Here is a 14,979-nt window from a genome sequence, read left to right as displayed (position 1 = left end):
TTTCTGTTATTTTAGTGTATTTTGTAGTTATCTTGTGTGTTTTTGCTGTTATTTTGTATTTTTTCAGTGTTTTTGTATATTTTTGTTATCCTTTTATGTCCTTTTGTTATGTTCTTTGGTATTTTTGTAGTAAATCTGAGCACTAAATCATCTAATAAAGACATTGTGTAGTTTATTGATCAGTCTTTAAACTCTGATCATTGCACTGATGGATTGATATTCACAGTGAAAGCATTTCTGAGCATCCTATGAATTCTTTAATGTGTTTAATGTTGGTGCAGGGGCCCCGGACCCCACGGCGGGGGCCAGCGTGGACGATGAGAACTGTTGGCATCTGGACGAGGAACAGGTCCAGGAGCAGGTGAAACTCTTCCTGTCTCAGGGCGGATACCACGGCACAGGGAAGCAGCTCAACCTCCTGTTCAGCAAGGTGAATTATTACAGTTATTAACCTATTACATGTATGTGTCACATACGTACAAAACAAGTTAGAGTGACAGCCAATGAGGCGGCACACTGTAGTAAGCTGCATCCTCATTGGTCCTCATTAACAACACAAAAACACACATAATGAGAAGAAAAACATCCAAAATTACACAAGTTGATAAGGCTGGGCAACATATCGTGATTCAAGATATCTGGAGTTTCCTATTTTAGCGATATAGAAAATCTAAATTTTGTGTTTACGTTTTTGTTTATACAATCACATTTTACAAGTATTTGATATTATTCAAGGAGTACAGTTAAACAGTATCCTTCTTTACTATTTTTACATATTTCTGAGATACATATTCTATAGCTTATTTTGTATTAAAATACTCCTTGAAACAAAGAATATTTTTTACCAATTTGAGGCTATTTTTTGCTTATTTTTTACAATTTTTTCACAACTTCACCAAACTTGCCATATTTTAACCTGTTTTGATCACTTTTTTTGCTCCTTTTAATACATTTTTACTACATTACTCCCATTTCTAACACTTTAACATCACATTTCAATGACTTTTCTGCACATTTTTTCACTTTTAAGACATTTTAGGCAGTTTTAAACCGTTTCCACCACTTTTCTACCTCATGTTGTTTGTTTTAGGAATCACTGTTTTTGTTACTTCTCAGAACAACATGAAAAGTTCAGTTAGATGATCACTGAGTGTGTTCTAACCCAGACCTTCTTCTAAACAAGCCACACTACAGAACTCACTCACACGTGCTGTCCCTTAGAGGAGAAAAAGCCAAAAGTGGAACATATTGATCAGCTGTTTGTTAATAAATGACTGTGTGGCATTTTTCATCTGCAAATTTAAGCCAGAATTGTCTTTCTGCTCAGACTTACAGTTAGAGAATAGAGATAAAAATATCCAGATTCATATCATGTATTGAGATTTTGAGGAAAAATATTGAGAGTTTTGGTTTATATTGCCCAGCTCTACAAGTTGACATTCAAAACAAAAACACAAAACGCACAAAACAATGAAATTGCACAAAAAATTCCCAAAACCTACAAACAAACATCATAACTTAAAAAGTGACTTCAACAACGCACAAAACCATAACAATAATACCCAAAAACATCAAAACATACAAAACTGTTTATTACCCCCATAATCCCCCCACCCCCCCAAGAAATGTATATTTTTTAACTTTTAAGTATGAAAATAAAAGGTTTTAGTTGCAAAGCAGAAAAAAGATGCTTTGGTTGTCTAAGAAATTTCTCTAAATCCATCTACGTTTAATTTGTATTTGTATAACTGTATAACTTTTTTGTATGTATGTTGATATTTAAAACTCTGTACACTTTTCTTTTTCTTTTATTTAATTATATTATTTTTGATAATTACATGGAAATACGGTGATTTGAGGCTCAAAGGAAGAAATATATTATTTATTCTGTTTTTCTAGATTTATTAAGGACCACAGTCATCTATTTACTTTATTATTTTATTTGTGTGATTGTGTCGTATGCCACCCTCTGTAAACTTCATATGATTGTTCAACAAAAATACAGAAAAATGAAAGAATTCTAAAAAACAAACAAACCTGCAAAACTGTAAAATGAAAAGCGTCCAAAACGACAATGAAATAAATAAATTAACTACAAAAACACACAAACTAACAGCACACACACACAAAAACCTTCAGAAATGTGTAATATGACAACAGAAGGTGACCAGATGTTGTTGAAGAGTTTGACGGTGGGCGTTGTGTGGTCACAGGTGAGAGAGATGCTGAGGATGAGAGACTCTAACGGTGCCAGGATGTTAACGCTCATCACTGAGCAGTTCATGGGAGACCCTCGACTGGCTCTGTGGAGGCATCAGGGGACGGACATGACTGACAAGTACAGACAGCTGTGGGACGAACTGGGTACGCGCACACACACACACACACACACATTATCACACACATATACAGACAGCTGTGGGACGAACTGGGTACGCACACACACACACACATATACACATTATCACACACATATACAGACAGCTGTGGGATGAACTGGGTACAAACACACACACACACACACACACACATATACACATTATCACACACATATACAGACAGCTGTGGGACGAACTGGGTACGCACACACACACACACACACATTTACACATGCACACATAGTGAAGAGTGGCTCAGTGTCGTCCAAATATCTTGTTTTATGAACAGAACGTTTTTAAAGTGAAACTCATGATTGTAATCTTGTGTTGTCATTATTTCCCTTCCCTTCTTCCTCTTGTGACTGTGTGTGTGTGCGTGCATGCGTTGTGCATGTGTGTGATGTGTGCACATGTGATGTATGTGTGTGCATTGTGGGTGTGTGTGATGTGTGCGCATTGTGCATTGTGCGTGCTGTGCTTGGCTGGGTGCGTGTGTTGTGCGTGTGTTGTGCGTGCATTGTGCGTGCAATGTGCATGTGTGCTGTGCTTCGCTGCGTGTGCATGTGTGGCTGTGTGCGTGTGTGGCTGTGTGCGTGTGTGGCTGTGTGCGTGTGTGGCTGTGTGCATGTTGTGCTGTGCTTGGCTGGGTACGTATGTTGTGCGTTCATGTGATGTGCGTGCGTGTGTTGTGCGTGCGTTGTGCATTTGTGCTGTGCTTCGCTGCGTGTGCGTATTTTGCGTGCACTGTGCGTGTGTGGCTGTGTGCATGTTGTGTGTGCTGTGCGTGTGTGTGCGTCTAGGCGCCCTGTGGACGTGCATTGTGCTGAACCCTCACTGTAAACCAGAGCAGAAGTCTCTGTGGCTGAAGCTGCTGCGTCGCTGGAGCAGCGTGGACGTGTGTCCCCTGGAGGAGGGTAACCATGGCAACGACCTCACCAACTTGACCAACGTGCTCCCTCAGGTCGCCCCCGGCAACCAAGGTGAGAGGACGAGCCCCTCATCACATCGTTTCTGCTTCATCATCCTTCTTTCCTATACTTCCTCTTCCTCCCCTTTTCTCACCTCTTCCTCCTGTTCCTCTTCCTCTGCTTGTTCCTCTTTCTACTTCCTCCTCTTTTCATTTCCTTTTCTTTTCCACATCCCCTTCCTCCTCCTCTTCCCTTTCTTTTATTATTTTTCTTCCTTTTCCTCAGCCTCCCCTTCTTCTTCCTGTTCCTCCTTCTCTTCCTTCATTTCTTTTACTTCACCTTTCAATTCTCCTCTACTTCCTCCTCATTTTCCTCCTTCTTCTCCACTTCCTTTTACTCCTCTTTTTCTTCCACTTCATTTTCCTTTTACTCCTGTTTTTCTCTTCCTTCCATTCTCTCCTTTTCTTTTCCTCTTTTTTCTTTTACTTCCTCTGACTTATTTCTTCCTCCTTCTCTTCCTTTTCTCCTTCCTTTCCTTGATCCTGCTATTCTTTTTCTTCCTTTTCCTCATCCTCCTCCTCTGCTTGTTTCTCTTTCTACTTCCTCCTCTTTTCATTTCCTTCTCTTTTTCACCTCCTCATCCCTTTCCTTTTCCTTTTATTCTTTTTCTTTCTTTTCCTCATCCTCCCCTTCTTCCTCATCTTCCTTTTATTCCTGTTTTTCTCCTCTTCCTTCTCCTTTTCTTTTTTTCCCCTTTTACTTTTATTTATTTCTTCTTCCTCTGCTGCTGTGTGAACACTGTTATTAAGTGTTCTCTCTCTTTAATCGTTCCTCCCTCCTTCTTATTTCCTCTTCCCTTCGTCCAATCACAGCTGCTCGTTTCCAACAAACAAAATAAAATCCTGCAGCTCAAAAAAAGGAAAAAAGTGGGATTGTTTGTGAGAAATTCCAGGATTTTATTTTATTTTATTTAAAAATGACTCATGTCATGTGATATAGGCGTGGGAGAAACTGCGAACCCCTGCAAATATGAATTGAATGAATTAATTTAAAGGGACTGAACGAGCGATGACTGAATTATTTAGTCATTTATATTTTGCTGTGGGATGAGATAGATCATTGGTGTCAAACTCAAGGCCTGGGGGCCAAATTTGGCCCTGTAGAACAATGGTTCTCAAACTTTTTTGACTCTAGTTCCACTTTCTCTAACTTTTAAATCCAAGTTATGTTCGACGACTACATTTTGCTCAGAATTCTGTGAAGAAACATGTATTGATCATAATGATAGAATAAATGTGTTAACACACAATCTAATACAGAATCTAATTTTATAAATAAATGAAACAGTATTTATTGTCTCCTGATGTGGGACAAACACTGACCTTTGTACAGTATTTTCAGTTCATGTTCTAATCAAGATCATTTCTATCATCATTTTGTGTATTTTGTTCTTGTTTGTCAGTTCTTTTTATTATTCAGTGTACTTTTCTCTTATTCTGTGTGTTTTTGTTGTCATTTTCTGAGTTATTGGTAATATTCAGTGTGATTGTCATTTTTAACTTAAAATAAACATTATATATATATTATATATTGTTAATTTTCTTCTCTCTAGAATAGAAGAGAAACCATGAATCATTGTGTACATTTCCAACTAATTCAATGAAACTCGACAACATTCTCGGGGCTCACTACCCGTGTTTATCACATGATTTTATCAGATTATTCCACACAATGTCCCCAAATTAAATAAAAATTGGTCAAAGAATCAAGGAAATTTAAGGTGAACATCTTGCAGGAATTGATGTATTATCTGTCACTTGTCATTTTTCAGTAACCATTACATTTTCACCCAATTACAATCATAATAAAAATAATTCATTTTATTTATAAGTGCTTTTAAAAAACTCAGACGCTTTACAAATTTAAAGACAATTCAATTACGATTACAGTTATCAGCATTTTTTCCAATTACAATTAAATTACAGTAATGTTTTTATCCTCAGAAAATAAATTACAATTCAATTCTCAATTACTAAAGTTCAATTACAATTAATCACAATTACTGAGCCTGAAATAAATAACCTAATAAAAGTTAACCTTTTGGGGCGACCGTGGCTCAGGTGGTAGTGGGTCGTCTTCTGATCGAGAGGTTGGGGGTTCGATCCCAGTACCTGACTATGTGTCGAAGTGTCCTTGGGCAAGACACTGAACCCTAAGTTGCTCCCAGTGGTCGACTAGTGCCTTGCATGTCAGTCCTGTCCCACTGGTGAATGAGCTGATATGTAAAGCTTTGAGACTGTTTCAGTGGTGATAAAACTATATAAATCATGTCTATTTATCATTTTAACCTTCCTCTTGTGTTAGCTTTCTGTTAGCATCTCTAATGCTAACGGGTCCTAAATCAGCTGTAAAATACACTAATATATATCATGGTATTTATTTCCTATCTACTGGTTATCTTCTTAGGCTTCATAATCAATGAAAATATAAGTTTTAATATTTTTAGTGTGAGCGTCTGAGCCTTTTTTGTCAGGATACCACTAGAAAATAAATAAATAAATGATCAAATGTGGGAAAGCTTGCTATGAAACATATTTTAATGATTAACTACATACAGTATGTATATTGAACTGTAACATGGTTCCCAGTTTTGTGTTAAATTAAAATTGACAATTTCTATAGAATTTTCATGACAATTACAATGACAAAATAAACTATGTAAACTCAATTACAATTTAATTACAATTACGACAGCAACAGATTTTTTAAATTACAATTATAATTACGCCATCATTTGAATTAATTATCAATTATGCGATTTCAATTGTAATTGACCCCAGCCCTGGTCTGGTCATTTCTCTCACCTTCACACACTGTGTCACAGATCTGCTGAGTCATCCTCACCGCACCGTTTTCACTCGAGCTATCGAAGCGTGCGACCTGCACTGGCGGGACCCTCACCTACAGCGCATCATCACTGGAGACCATTACACCCACTACTGTTACCATGACGACGTGGACAGCGCCCTGTTCGACGCCCGAGGCTGGCCTCTGTGGCGCGGTGAGAGCAGCGTTAAGGAAAGACCTCCCGCTGAGGGATAGAGAGCTGATGTGTCCTCGTGTCCCTCCTGTAGAGCACGTGCCCACGGCGTGCGCCCGGGTCGACGCCCTGAGGTCACACGGCTACCCCAGGGAGGCGCTACGGTTGGCCGTGGCTATCGTCAACACAATGAGAGCTCTGCAGCACACGCAGCTGGAGCTCTACAGGGCACACAAAAAAGGTCTGTTTGACACACACACACACGCACGCACAAGAAGAGAAGTACACAAAGCACGTACAAAAATACCAAAACAACAATAAATGCACACAAATCAATAATTAAAGCACACAAAACACAACAATAAGAGCACACGAAACAATTAAAACACACAAAACAACAATAAAAATACACAAAACCAAAAATATTCCTTGATGAAGGAAAACATCTTTTCTTTTTTCTTTTTTTTTTTTTACAATAAATGTTATTATTTGTAAGGAACATGTTGAACATAACTCACATCATACAGGGAAAATAAAATAAAATAAACAACATCCATAATGATGAAACATAAAATGAAAACAAAAAGACAGCATGTTTTTAATTTTCTATTTTTAAGTTACTGTCTCACTCTGCTTTTAGACATTTGTAAATTCTACTGAATTAAACTTTCTTCATCCCTCTCCTAAACACACGCCCTTGTATAATAAAAGTGTTACATTTGTGCGACCCACAAAGTAAACGCACACAATAGCTACACAAACTTAATACTGTTAATGCTCTGATTGGTCGTTATTCTAATGCTGATATGAATGTTGGTCATGTGACCCTCAGATCAGATACAGTCACATGTTTGTGGCCCCGCCCCCTGTGATTAAAGTTGTACGTGTGTGGTTTAGAGTTGTTACATCGAGGACTCACATCCATCACCAACATGGAGGGCTGGGTGGGACACCCCCTGGACCCCATCGGCACGTTGTTCAGCACGCTGATGGAGACAAGGAGGGGCTTTGAGGAGGGGGCTGCTCTAGACTGCTCAGGTACTAACGCCTTACACTGTTTTAATAATGTGACACACACTCAACGTTAAACACTCATATTCTTCCTTTATTTTAGTTTTTTGTCAAATCTGCGTTTTTGTAAATTACCAACATAACTTATAGATTTCCCCCTCCCTCCAGATTGACAGATTTATTAGAACTCTACCATTACACAATGGGCCTTTCAGTAATGTTTAGAGCTGCAACTGACGATTATTTTCATAATTAATTATCGGTCAATTAATTAATCGATTAAAGCTAGGGTAGGTAATTTTCTCCAGATACCCTTTTTAAAGTTTTTGATTGAAATTGTCTTTATGTCTAAACAGAAATGAAGATATTATGTGTTCTGAGAAAGGAACAAGGAAAATCCATCATCTGTAGCAGCTGTAAACCTGTAATAACTTCTACCTGCTCGTTCTCAACCCCTTGCGTGCACGAGCCCACACTCAAAGCGTTAAAACTGAGATTTTAGTTTTGTTTTTTAACATATATAATGGTAAAGTTTAGTGTTTACTTGCTGCTGAATGAGATGATGTAGTTTCTACATAATACAAGCAATGAGCTGTGGTCTGCTATTGGAGCACTGGTGCTCGTGCATGTGAGCACCAGTGCAAATTTTGAGAAAATCAGCGATAATTCAAGTCACCAATTGACCAATTAGTGACTTACAATATTTCTTACTCCACAACTCACAACTTTAAATTTCTGCTTATTTTTCCTTCACAAAAACGTCAATATTTTTTAGTCCTTTTTTATTTGTCATTTTATTTATATTTTTTGTCATTTTGTGCATTTTTTTAATACATATTTTTTTATTTTGTGTATAGTACAATTTACACTCTCCAGTCTGTCCATCATGCACGTCATGGTTGATTTGGGTAAAGATTGTGTTTTCAGTGAAGCTCTCCTGAGGATTTTCATCACATAATTAAATGAAGACAACCTGGTCCTCAGGAGGGAGAGCACAGCACAGAGAGGGTGGAGGAGACCATCAGTACTCACTCATCTCTCTCTATCTCAGGTGCTCTGGGGTCCGGACGTCGGTCAGATGGTCCTGGTGTTCCTCTGCGTCTCTTCCTGGAGGAGGGGGAGTCGTTGGTGTCTCTGGCGGTGGAGACGGCTCTGATGGGCCTGGGGCAGCAGAGGGCGATGCCTGACGGCCTCTACGCTCAGGAGAAAGTTTGTCGTAATGAAGAGCAGCTGCTGGCCAAACTACAGGAGGTTCGCTTAGACGACACGCTGGTCAAGGTGTTCAGGAAGCAAACGCTCTTCCTGCTGGAGGGTAAGCCACTAACAGATCAAACTATTCTAAACTAAGGGTTTAAGGCCTGACGGATGGGTGTCCTTATTTCAAACATGTAAAATGATAACAGGACAATAGTTAAAAAAAATAATAAAAAATGATTCATTTTTAGAAATAGACTTAAAGGTCCAGTATTTTGTTTTTTTTTCACACATCTCCATTTGTTCTAATAGTATTTGAGGTTTATTTTCCGAAACTCACCTGTTTTCCAGAGTTTTAGCCTTTGTAAATCAGAATCAGAATCAGAAATGTTTTAATGGCCATGTACAGTTTTAAAGACAGTACAAGGAATTTGTCTTGGTAGTTGGTGCACAAAACAAAAAAAAACAAAAAAAAAAAACAAGAACAACCCAGCAACAATAATAATAATAATGATAAATATAAAGGATGAGGGATAAATAAAGGATAGATAGAGAATAAAGGATAAATATATATATATATATATATATATATATATATATATAGTTCAATGGGTGACTTGGGGTGTGTTCATGTGGATGGTGGCAGAGGGAAAGAAGCTGTTTTTGTGTCTGGAGGTTCTGGTCCTGATGGACCTAAACCTTCTTCCAGAAGGGAGAGATTGAAACAGTTTATGACCGGGGTGGGAGGGGTCGGCCACAATCTTTCCTGCACGCCTCAAAATCCTGTAGGCGTACAGGTCCTGGAGGGAGGGCAGATTGCAGCCGATGACCTTCTCTGCAGAGTGGATGATAAAGTGACTTTCTGAGCAGTTCTAAAAACAGGTTGTTTTGGAGCCTGCTTATGCATATTCATTAGTGGGCGTGTCTATAGACTCTGACTCCACACAACAGCTGATCACCATCTACACACTCTTGTTATTGTTTTCAGCCAAAAAACTGTAAATTACAGTAAAACACGGATATTTAAGAGGCTGTTGTTATTGTGAGTCTGACAAATGCTGTTTCAGGTTGTGTGTGCGGCTGAATCAGCTGCTTCAAACACTCACCGAAGCTGCTACGACACTTTCTTGTCATCACCTCCACTATTTATAACATACAAGGTGATAGTCCACTGTTGTGTCCAACCGCTGCATCATATTTAGTCACAAACATGTCCGATCATGTCAAAGGCGAAACAAGGCGGTATAACGGCTATTAAAAATGGAACTGCTCTCTTGGTGCTACACCGTTGCTGCCCACGGCTCCTCAGGGAGTGACATTTACATATATGACAATAAAGTATAATATATACTGTATTCTATATTAAACCACAGTGTTTGTTTTAACTGTCAGGTAGTCTGAGAGGGAGGAGCTCACATTCTTATAGGGTAGGAGGAGCCAGGATTGTCAGGAGGAGGAATTTCCACATTATGACATCACAACGCGAGAAAAATCCAACTGTCCCGTTCGGAGCTGACTTTTTACAAAATGTGGAATAACAAGGGAGAGAAGAAACAGAACTTTTTATAATACTGCCCCTTTAAACATTTAAACTTGTGTGAAAAGCAACAGGAAGAAGTGTGAACTTATTTAATCCTAATCCTTTATTCACTACCTAATTTGTCTTTTTAAATGCAACTAACAATACAGTTAATTACCCATGTATGATCATACATAATGAGTAATGCTCAAACTAAACCAAAACCCTGGTGATCAGTGAAGCCTCTCTTCATTCCTCATTTTACTAGTTTTTAAACTGAATTATGTTTAAGTGTTTTAGTTCCACACTCATTCTCTTCCATAGATTTATTCCACAAATAAACATTTCAATGTTGTTAGAACTTTTAAAACAGTGTTTTTCAACCTTGGGGGCGTGACCCCATGTGGGGTCACCCGGAATTCAAATAGGGTTGCCTGAAATGTCTAGTAATTGATTTAAAAAGAATTGCTGATTATAATTACATTTTTGTAATTTTTTTAGATTATACTTTTTCAAATTAAAACACCACACAATCTCAATCAACTGCATTCTATACTTTCACTTCCTAGAATATGAATCTAGTAAAAACTATCTGAGCTGGTGCCACTCTGAACATTATATCACAAACACGATTAAAAAGGATTTAAAAAAATGGGGTCACGACCCAACACGATATGGGAAGCACTGACTTAAAATCTTTAAATGTAACTTTCTTCTTAATTTAAATCCCATTTCAAAGAACATGTTTTGGATATTTATGGAAATAGATTATTTCTTACTTTGTGTAAAATCTGTGCAGTTTTAAATTCTACAAGGTCACAGAATTTTAGAGTTTTATTCTTTAGGAATGAGGAATTTGTGTGTTCTACCAAACCAACATGTTGGATTATTGTCATGGCTCTGTGAGTGTTTCCCTAAACCTCTGAACACTAATGTAAGTACAGTAAGACTAGTGAACAGTAGACATAGTGGAGTGTGATCAGAATGTGTTTTGATTTGGACGTGTTTTATGTGAGACTTGTCATTATTTATCACAGATAGATTTTGATACCTGAATATTTGTTTTACAGTTTCTAATTTGTTTTGCTCAGATTTAATAATGACTTGTTTTTGTCAAACCATACTTGTTTTTTTTTACTGAATTCTGAAGTGATAATGCCCAAAAGTTGCTGCAAATTCTCACCAGAAGCCCAATCCCCAGATGTGGGGTATCCCTTCATATCAGAACTACAGGTCCTAAAGGTGTGCTGTCCTGCTCTGTGTCCTGCAGCTGGTCCTTACAGCGCTCTGGGGGAGATCCTCTACAGAGAAAGCGTCCCCATGCACACGTTTGCCAAGTATCTGTTCACGTCTCTGCTACCTCACCACGCTGACCTGGCGTACCAAACTGCACTGAGAGCCATGAGGTGGGTATCCTCCTGAAATACCTTAAAATCATATTTCACGACTGCTTCACATTATTAAATGCATTTTAACATATTTCTTAAATTAGAGGTGGTTTCAAAACGTTCTTAAAAAGTTACCTGACATAAAATATCAACTAAGCTAAAGTGTATTTGCGTTGATAAGGTAATAATAGACATTTTGTGTCATATCTGTCATACAGAAAACTGGTATTTTTTATAATGAAACAAATCAAAACATTTAACATCAGGCAGGCTAAAGTGACTGTTTTTCTTAAAGAAGACACTTTTATACTCTAGTGTTGCATTCAAGGTCTGTTGGAATTTCTGATTTGTCATAAAAGAAAGTTTGAAGCACATCTGACAGATCTGCTGTTCCTATAATAAACCAGTTTCTATCAAAACAGTTTTTAATGAAACAGTTTCAAATAAAACTGGTTTTAACAAACCAGTCTATAGTGGGTTTGACATCCAAAAAATGATATGACTTAGTCAGACTCGTGTTGGGTGACTTTATTGTCCAGGTCCGCCCAAAAAGTGCAAAAAATGGATTTGCCGACACCAGCTCCACGTATAGATCTTTGTACAATATTTACAGCTTTCTCAGTCTTTTTCCTGGAGTTGGTATCTGCCATGTACTCACACACACCACTCCTGTAGTGCTAGAGGCCTCTTATATAGCATAAAGCCCCTCCCCCAAGAAAACCAACAGTCTCTCTACACACAGAAACCAGATCACAAGATAATTAATTTTGGAAAATTACAAAAAGAACTAACAACAATAATATATTTACTAAAGACTCAAAATTCCCCAAAAGACAAAAATAAAATAATTCTGTACGGAAAACGGAAAGTCACATGACGTCCCGTGACGTCACTCATGTGCGCCCTGCATATGACGCAGTATAATGCAGGAGACGCATTCACTCAGGTTGGCTGTGTGAGTGTTTGAATGAGTGGTGTGTACTGGAGAAATGTTTGCAACTCATAAAGCAGCGGTTGCTAATGCTGAGGCTGTTTTTTAAAGCAGCGGTTGCTAATGCTGAGGCTGTTTTTTAAAGCAGCGGTTGCTAATGCTGAGGCTGTTTTTTAAAGCAGCGGTTGCTAATGCTGAGGCTGTTTTTTAAAGCAGCGGTTGCTAATGCTGAGGCTGTTTTTTAAAGCAGCAGTTGCTAATGCTGAGGCTGTTTTTTAAAGCAGCAGTTGCTAATGCTGAGGCTGTTTGTACTCAGACTTCCTGTCCTGGAGTCGTCAATAGGGGGCAGTGATCTGTCTCGGCCCCACCACATGGTGTCTGTGATGCCAAACCGCTTCCCTCGCTGGTTCACACTGAGCCACATAGAGACACAACAGTGTGAGCTGGCCTCCACCATGCTGACTGCTGCTAAAGGTACACACACACACACACACACACACACACACAGAAATGAACCAGTAACCATGGTGTTTGATCACATGTCACCAGGAGATGCTGGTAAGCTCCAGACGGTGCTGGAGTCCATCCAGAAGAACATCCACTCCTCCGCCCACATCTTCAAACTGGCTCAGGACGCCTTTAAAATCTCCACTCTGATGGACAGCCTGCCTGACCTCACCCTGCTCAAAGTCTCCCTGGAGCTGGGTCTTCAGGTGACACACACACACACACACACACACACACACACACACACACACACACACACCCCAGCTGACCCTGTGACCCTGCCTCTCCTCAGGTGATGAGAATGACTCTGTCCACGCTCAACTGGAGACGGAGGGAGATGGTTCGCTGGTTGGTGACCTGTGCCACTGAAGTCGGTACGTTTTTATTTTTCTCCAGGTATCATGTTCCTTTATCAGATGTTCCTACTGGTTCAGTGTGTGAGTCTTTCTGATCGTTGTCTGGTTATATGGTCCGCATTGGTCAGGTATCATCTTTAATACGAGAGGTATTAAAACCAGGCATGTTCTCATGTTCTCAGGTGTGTTTGCGTTGGACAGCATCATGCAGAGCTGGTTTACTCTCTTCACTCCGACGGAGGCGACCAGCGTGGTGGCGAATACCGTCATGTCCAACACTACCATCGTCCGGCTGCACCTAGACCGCCACCAGCAGGAGAACCTGGCAACCTCTGCCCGTACGCTAGCGCTGCAGTGCGCGATGAAGGACCCTCAGAACTGTGCGCTGTCCGCCCTGACGCTCTGCGAGAAGGACCACGTGGCCTTTGAGACGGCGTACCAGATCGTTCTGGATGCCGCCGCCACCAACATGAGCTACACGCAGCTGTTCACCATCGCACGCTACATGGAGCACCGCGGCTTCCCAGTGAGGGCGTACAAGCTAGCGACGTTAGCCATGACGCACCTGAACCTGAGCTACAACCAGGACACGCACCCCGCCATCAATGACGTGCTGTGGGCCTGTGCTCTCAGCCAATCGCTGGGCAAGGGTGAGCTGGCTGCCGTCATCCCCCTGGTGGTGAAGAGCGTGAAGTGTGCCACCGTGCTGTCGGACATCCTGCGGCGCTGCACGCTGGCCACGCCCCCCATGGTGGCCGCGCACAACCGCAGGAACTCTGGGAAGCCAACGTTGTTGGACAAAGCTCCACTCAGGCAGCTGTTGGATGCCACCATCGGGGCCTACATCAATACCACGCACTCGCGCCTCACGCACATCAGCCCGCGACACTACAGCGAGTTCATCGACTTCCTGGGGAAGGCGCGCGAGACGTTCCTGATGGCACAGGACGGGCACGCCCAGTTCACGCAGTTCATCGACAACTTGAAGCAGATCTACAAAGGAAAGAAGAAGCTGATGATGCTGGTGAGGGAGAGGTTTGGCTGACATGTCACATGACCAACCTATGGAATCCTCTCTGACTTGAAGTGAGCAAACGGAGAGGAATTGGGTCACATGGGCGGGGCCTAACTCTTCAAACTGAGGTCACTCATTAAAATCAGCCTTTGATTTTCACTTCCAAACTTAAATATAAAAGTAAGGCTCCTGTTTATTTTAATGCTTGTTCTTTTATTGAACATAACAAAGATTATTTATTATAAAGTTAACGATCATGTTCACAAAAAGGCCTTAACACTTTGAAAATTACCTTTGTGAATTTATTCTGAGGGAAAAGGAAGAAATGTAATCACAAAACCAGACCACGAACCGTCGTAATATTTGACTCAAATAAATGAGAAATCAATTTGGTTTTGTTTTTTTCTGGACCCCAAATCAAAAACCAGGCTCCACGCGTCGATGCGTACACATCCATAGATTATTACTACCACATTTCACAGTAGTGATTTTAACTAGCGTACACAACAACAACAAAGTGAGGGCGTTTTGAGTCCGGTAGCCCGGCCTAAAAAGTTTATTACATCAGCTGGTGTCACGGCTGGACTGGTGATCATGTTATCCTGTGATTATCTCACAGATGGTACTGACTGTTAGTGTTACGGTTATACTGGTGACCATAGTATTATGTAACTGGTTCCTTAGATAGCACTGAGTGACTGATAGTGTTACAGCTGAACTGGTGACCATGTT

At 40.1% G+C, this 14,979-nt stretch overlaps 1 protein-coding gene across 1 annotated transcript in view; it reads left to right on the top strand.

Annotated features, from left to right (window-relative positions):
- Window positions 1-14,973, top strand: part of LOC114473587 (zinc finger SWIM domain-containing protein 6-like) — a 36,799-nt gene extending 21,826 nt beyond the window's left edge. The window contains exons 3-14 of the mRNA XM_028463312.1: window positions 282-430; window positions 2,214-2,364; window positions 3,179-3,358; window positions 6,171-6,347; window positions 6,421-6,567; window positions 7,224-7,364; window positions 8,389-8,649; window positions 11,321-11,456; window positions 12,686-12,843; window positions 12,919-13,082; window positions 13,169-13,250; window positions 13,415-14,973. Coding sequence (XP_028319113.1) covers window positions 282-430; window positions 2,214-2,364; window positions 3,179-3,358; window positions 6,171-6,347; window positions 6,421-6,567; window positions 7,224-7,364; window positions 8,389-8,649; window positions 11,321-11,456; window positions 12,686-12,843; window positions 12,919-13,082; window positions 13,169-13,250; window positions 13,415-14,277 — 2,609 coding nt within the window. The 3' untranslated portion in view covers window positions 14,278-14,973. The remainder of the gene's footprint in view (window positions 1-281; window positions 431-2,213; window positions 2,365-3,178; window positions 3,359-6,170; window positions 6,348-6,420; window positions 6,568-7,223; window positions 7,365-8,388; window positions 8,650-11,320; window positions 11,457-12,685; window positions 12,844-12,918; window positions 13,083-13,168; window positions 13,251-13,414) is intronic.
- Window positions 14,974-14,979: the final 6 nt, after the last annotated feature.

Source organism: Gouania willdenowi, chromosome 12 (assembly GCF_900634775.1).
Source record: "Gouania willdenowi chromosome 12, fGouWil2.1, whole genome shotgun sequence".
NCBI classification, from domain to species: domain Eukaryota; kingdom Metazoa; phylum Chordata; class Actinopteri; order Blenniiformes; family Gobiesocidae; genus Gouania; species Gouania willdenowi.
This window is presented reverse-complemented; position numbering and strand designations above follow the sequence as displayed.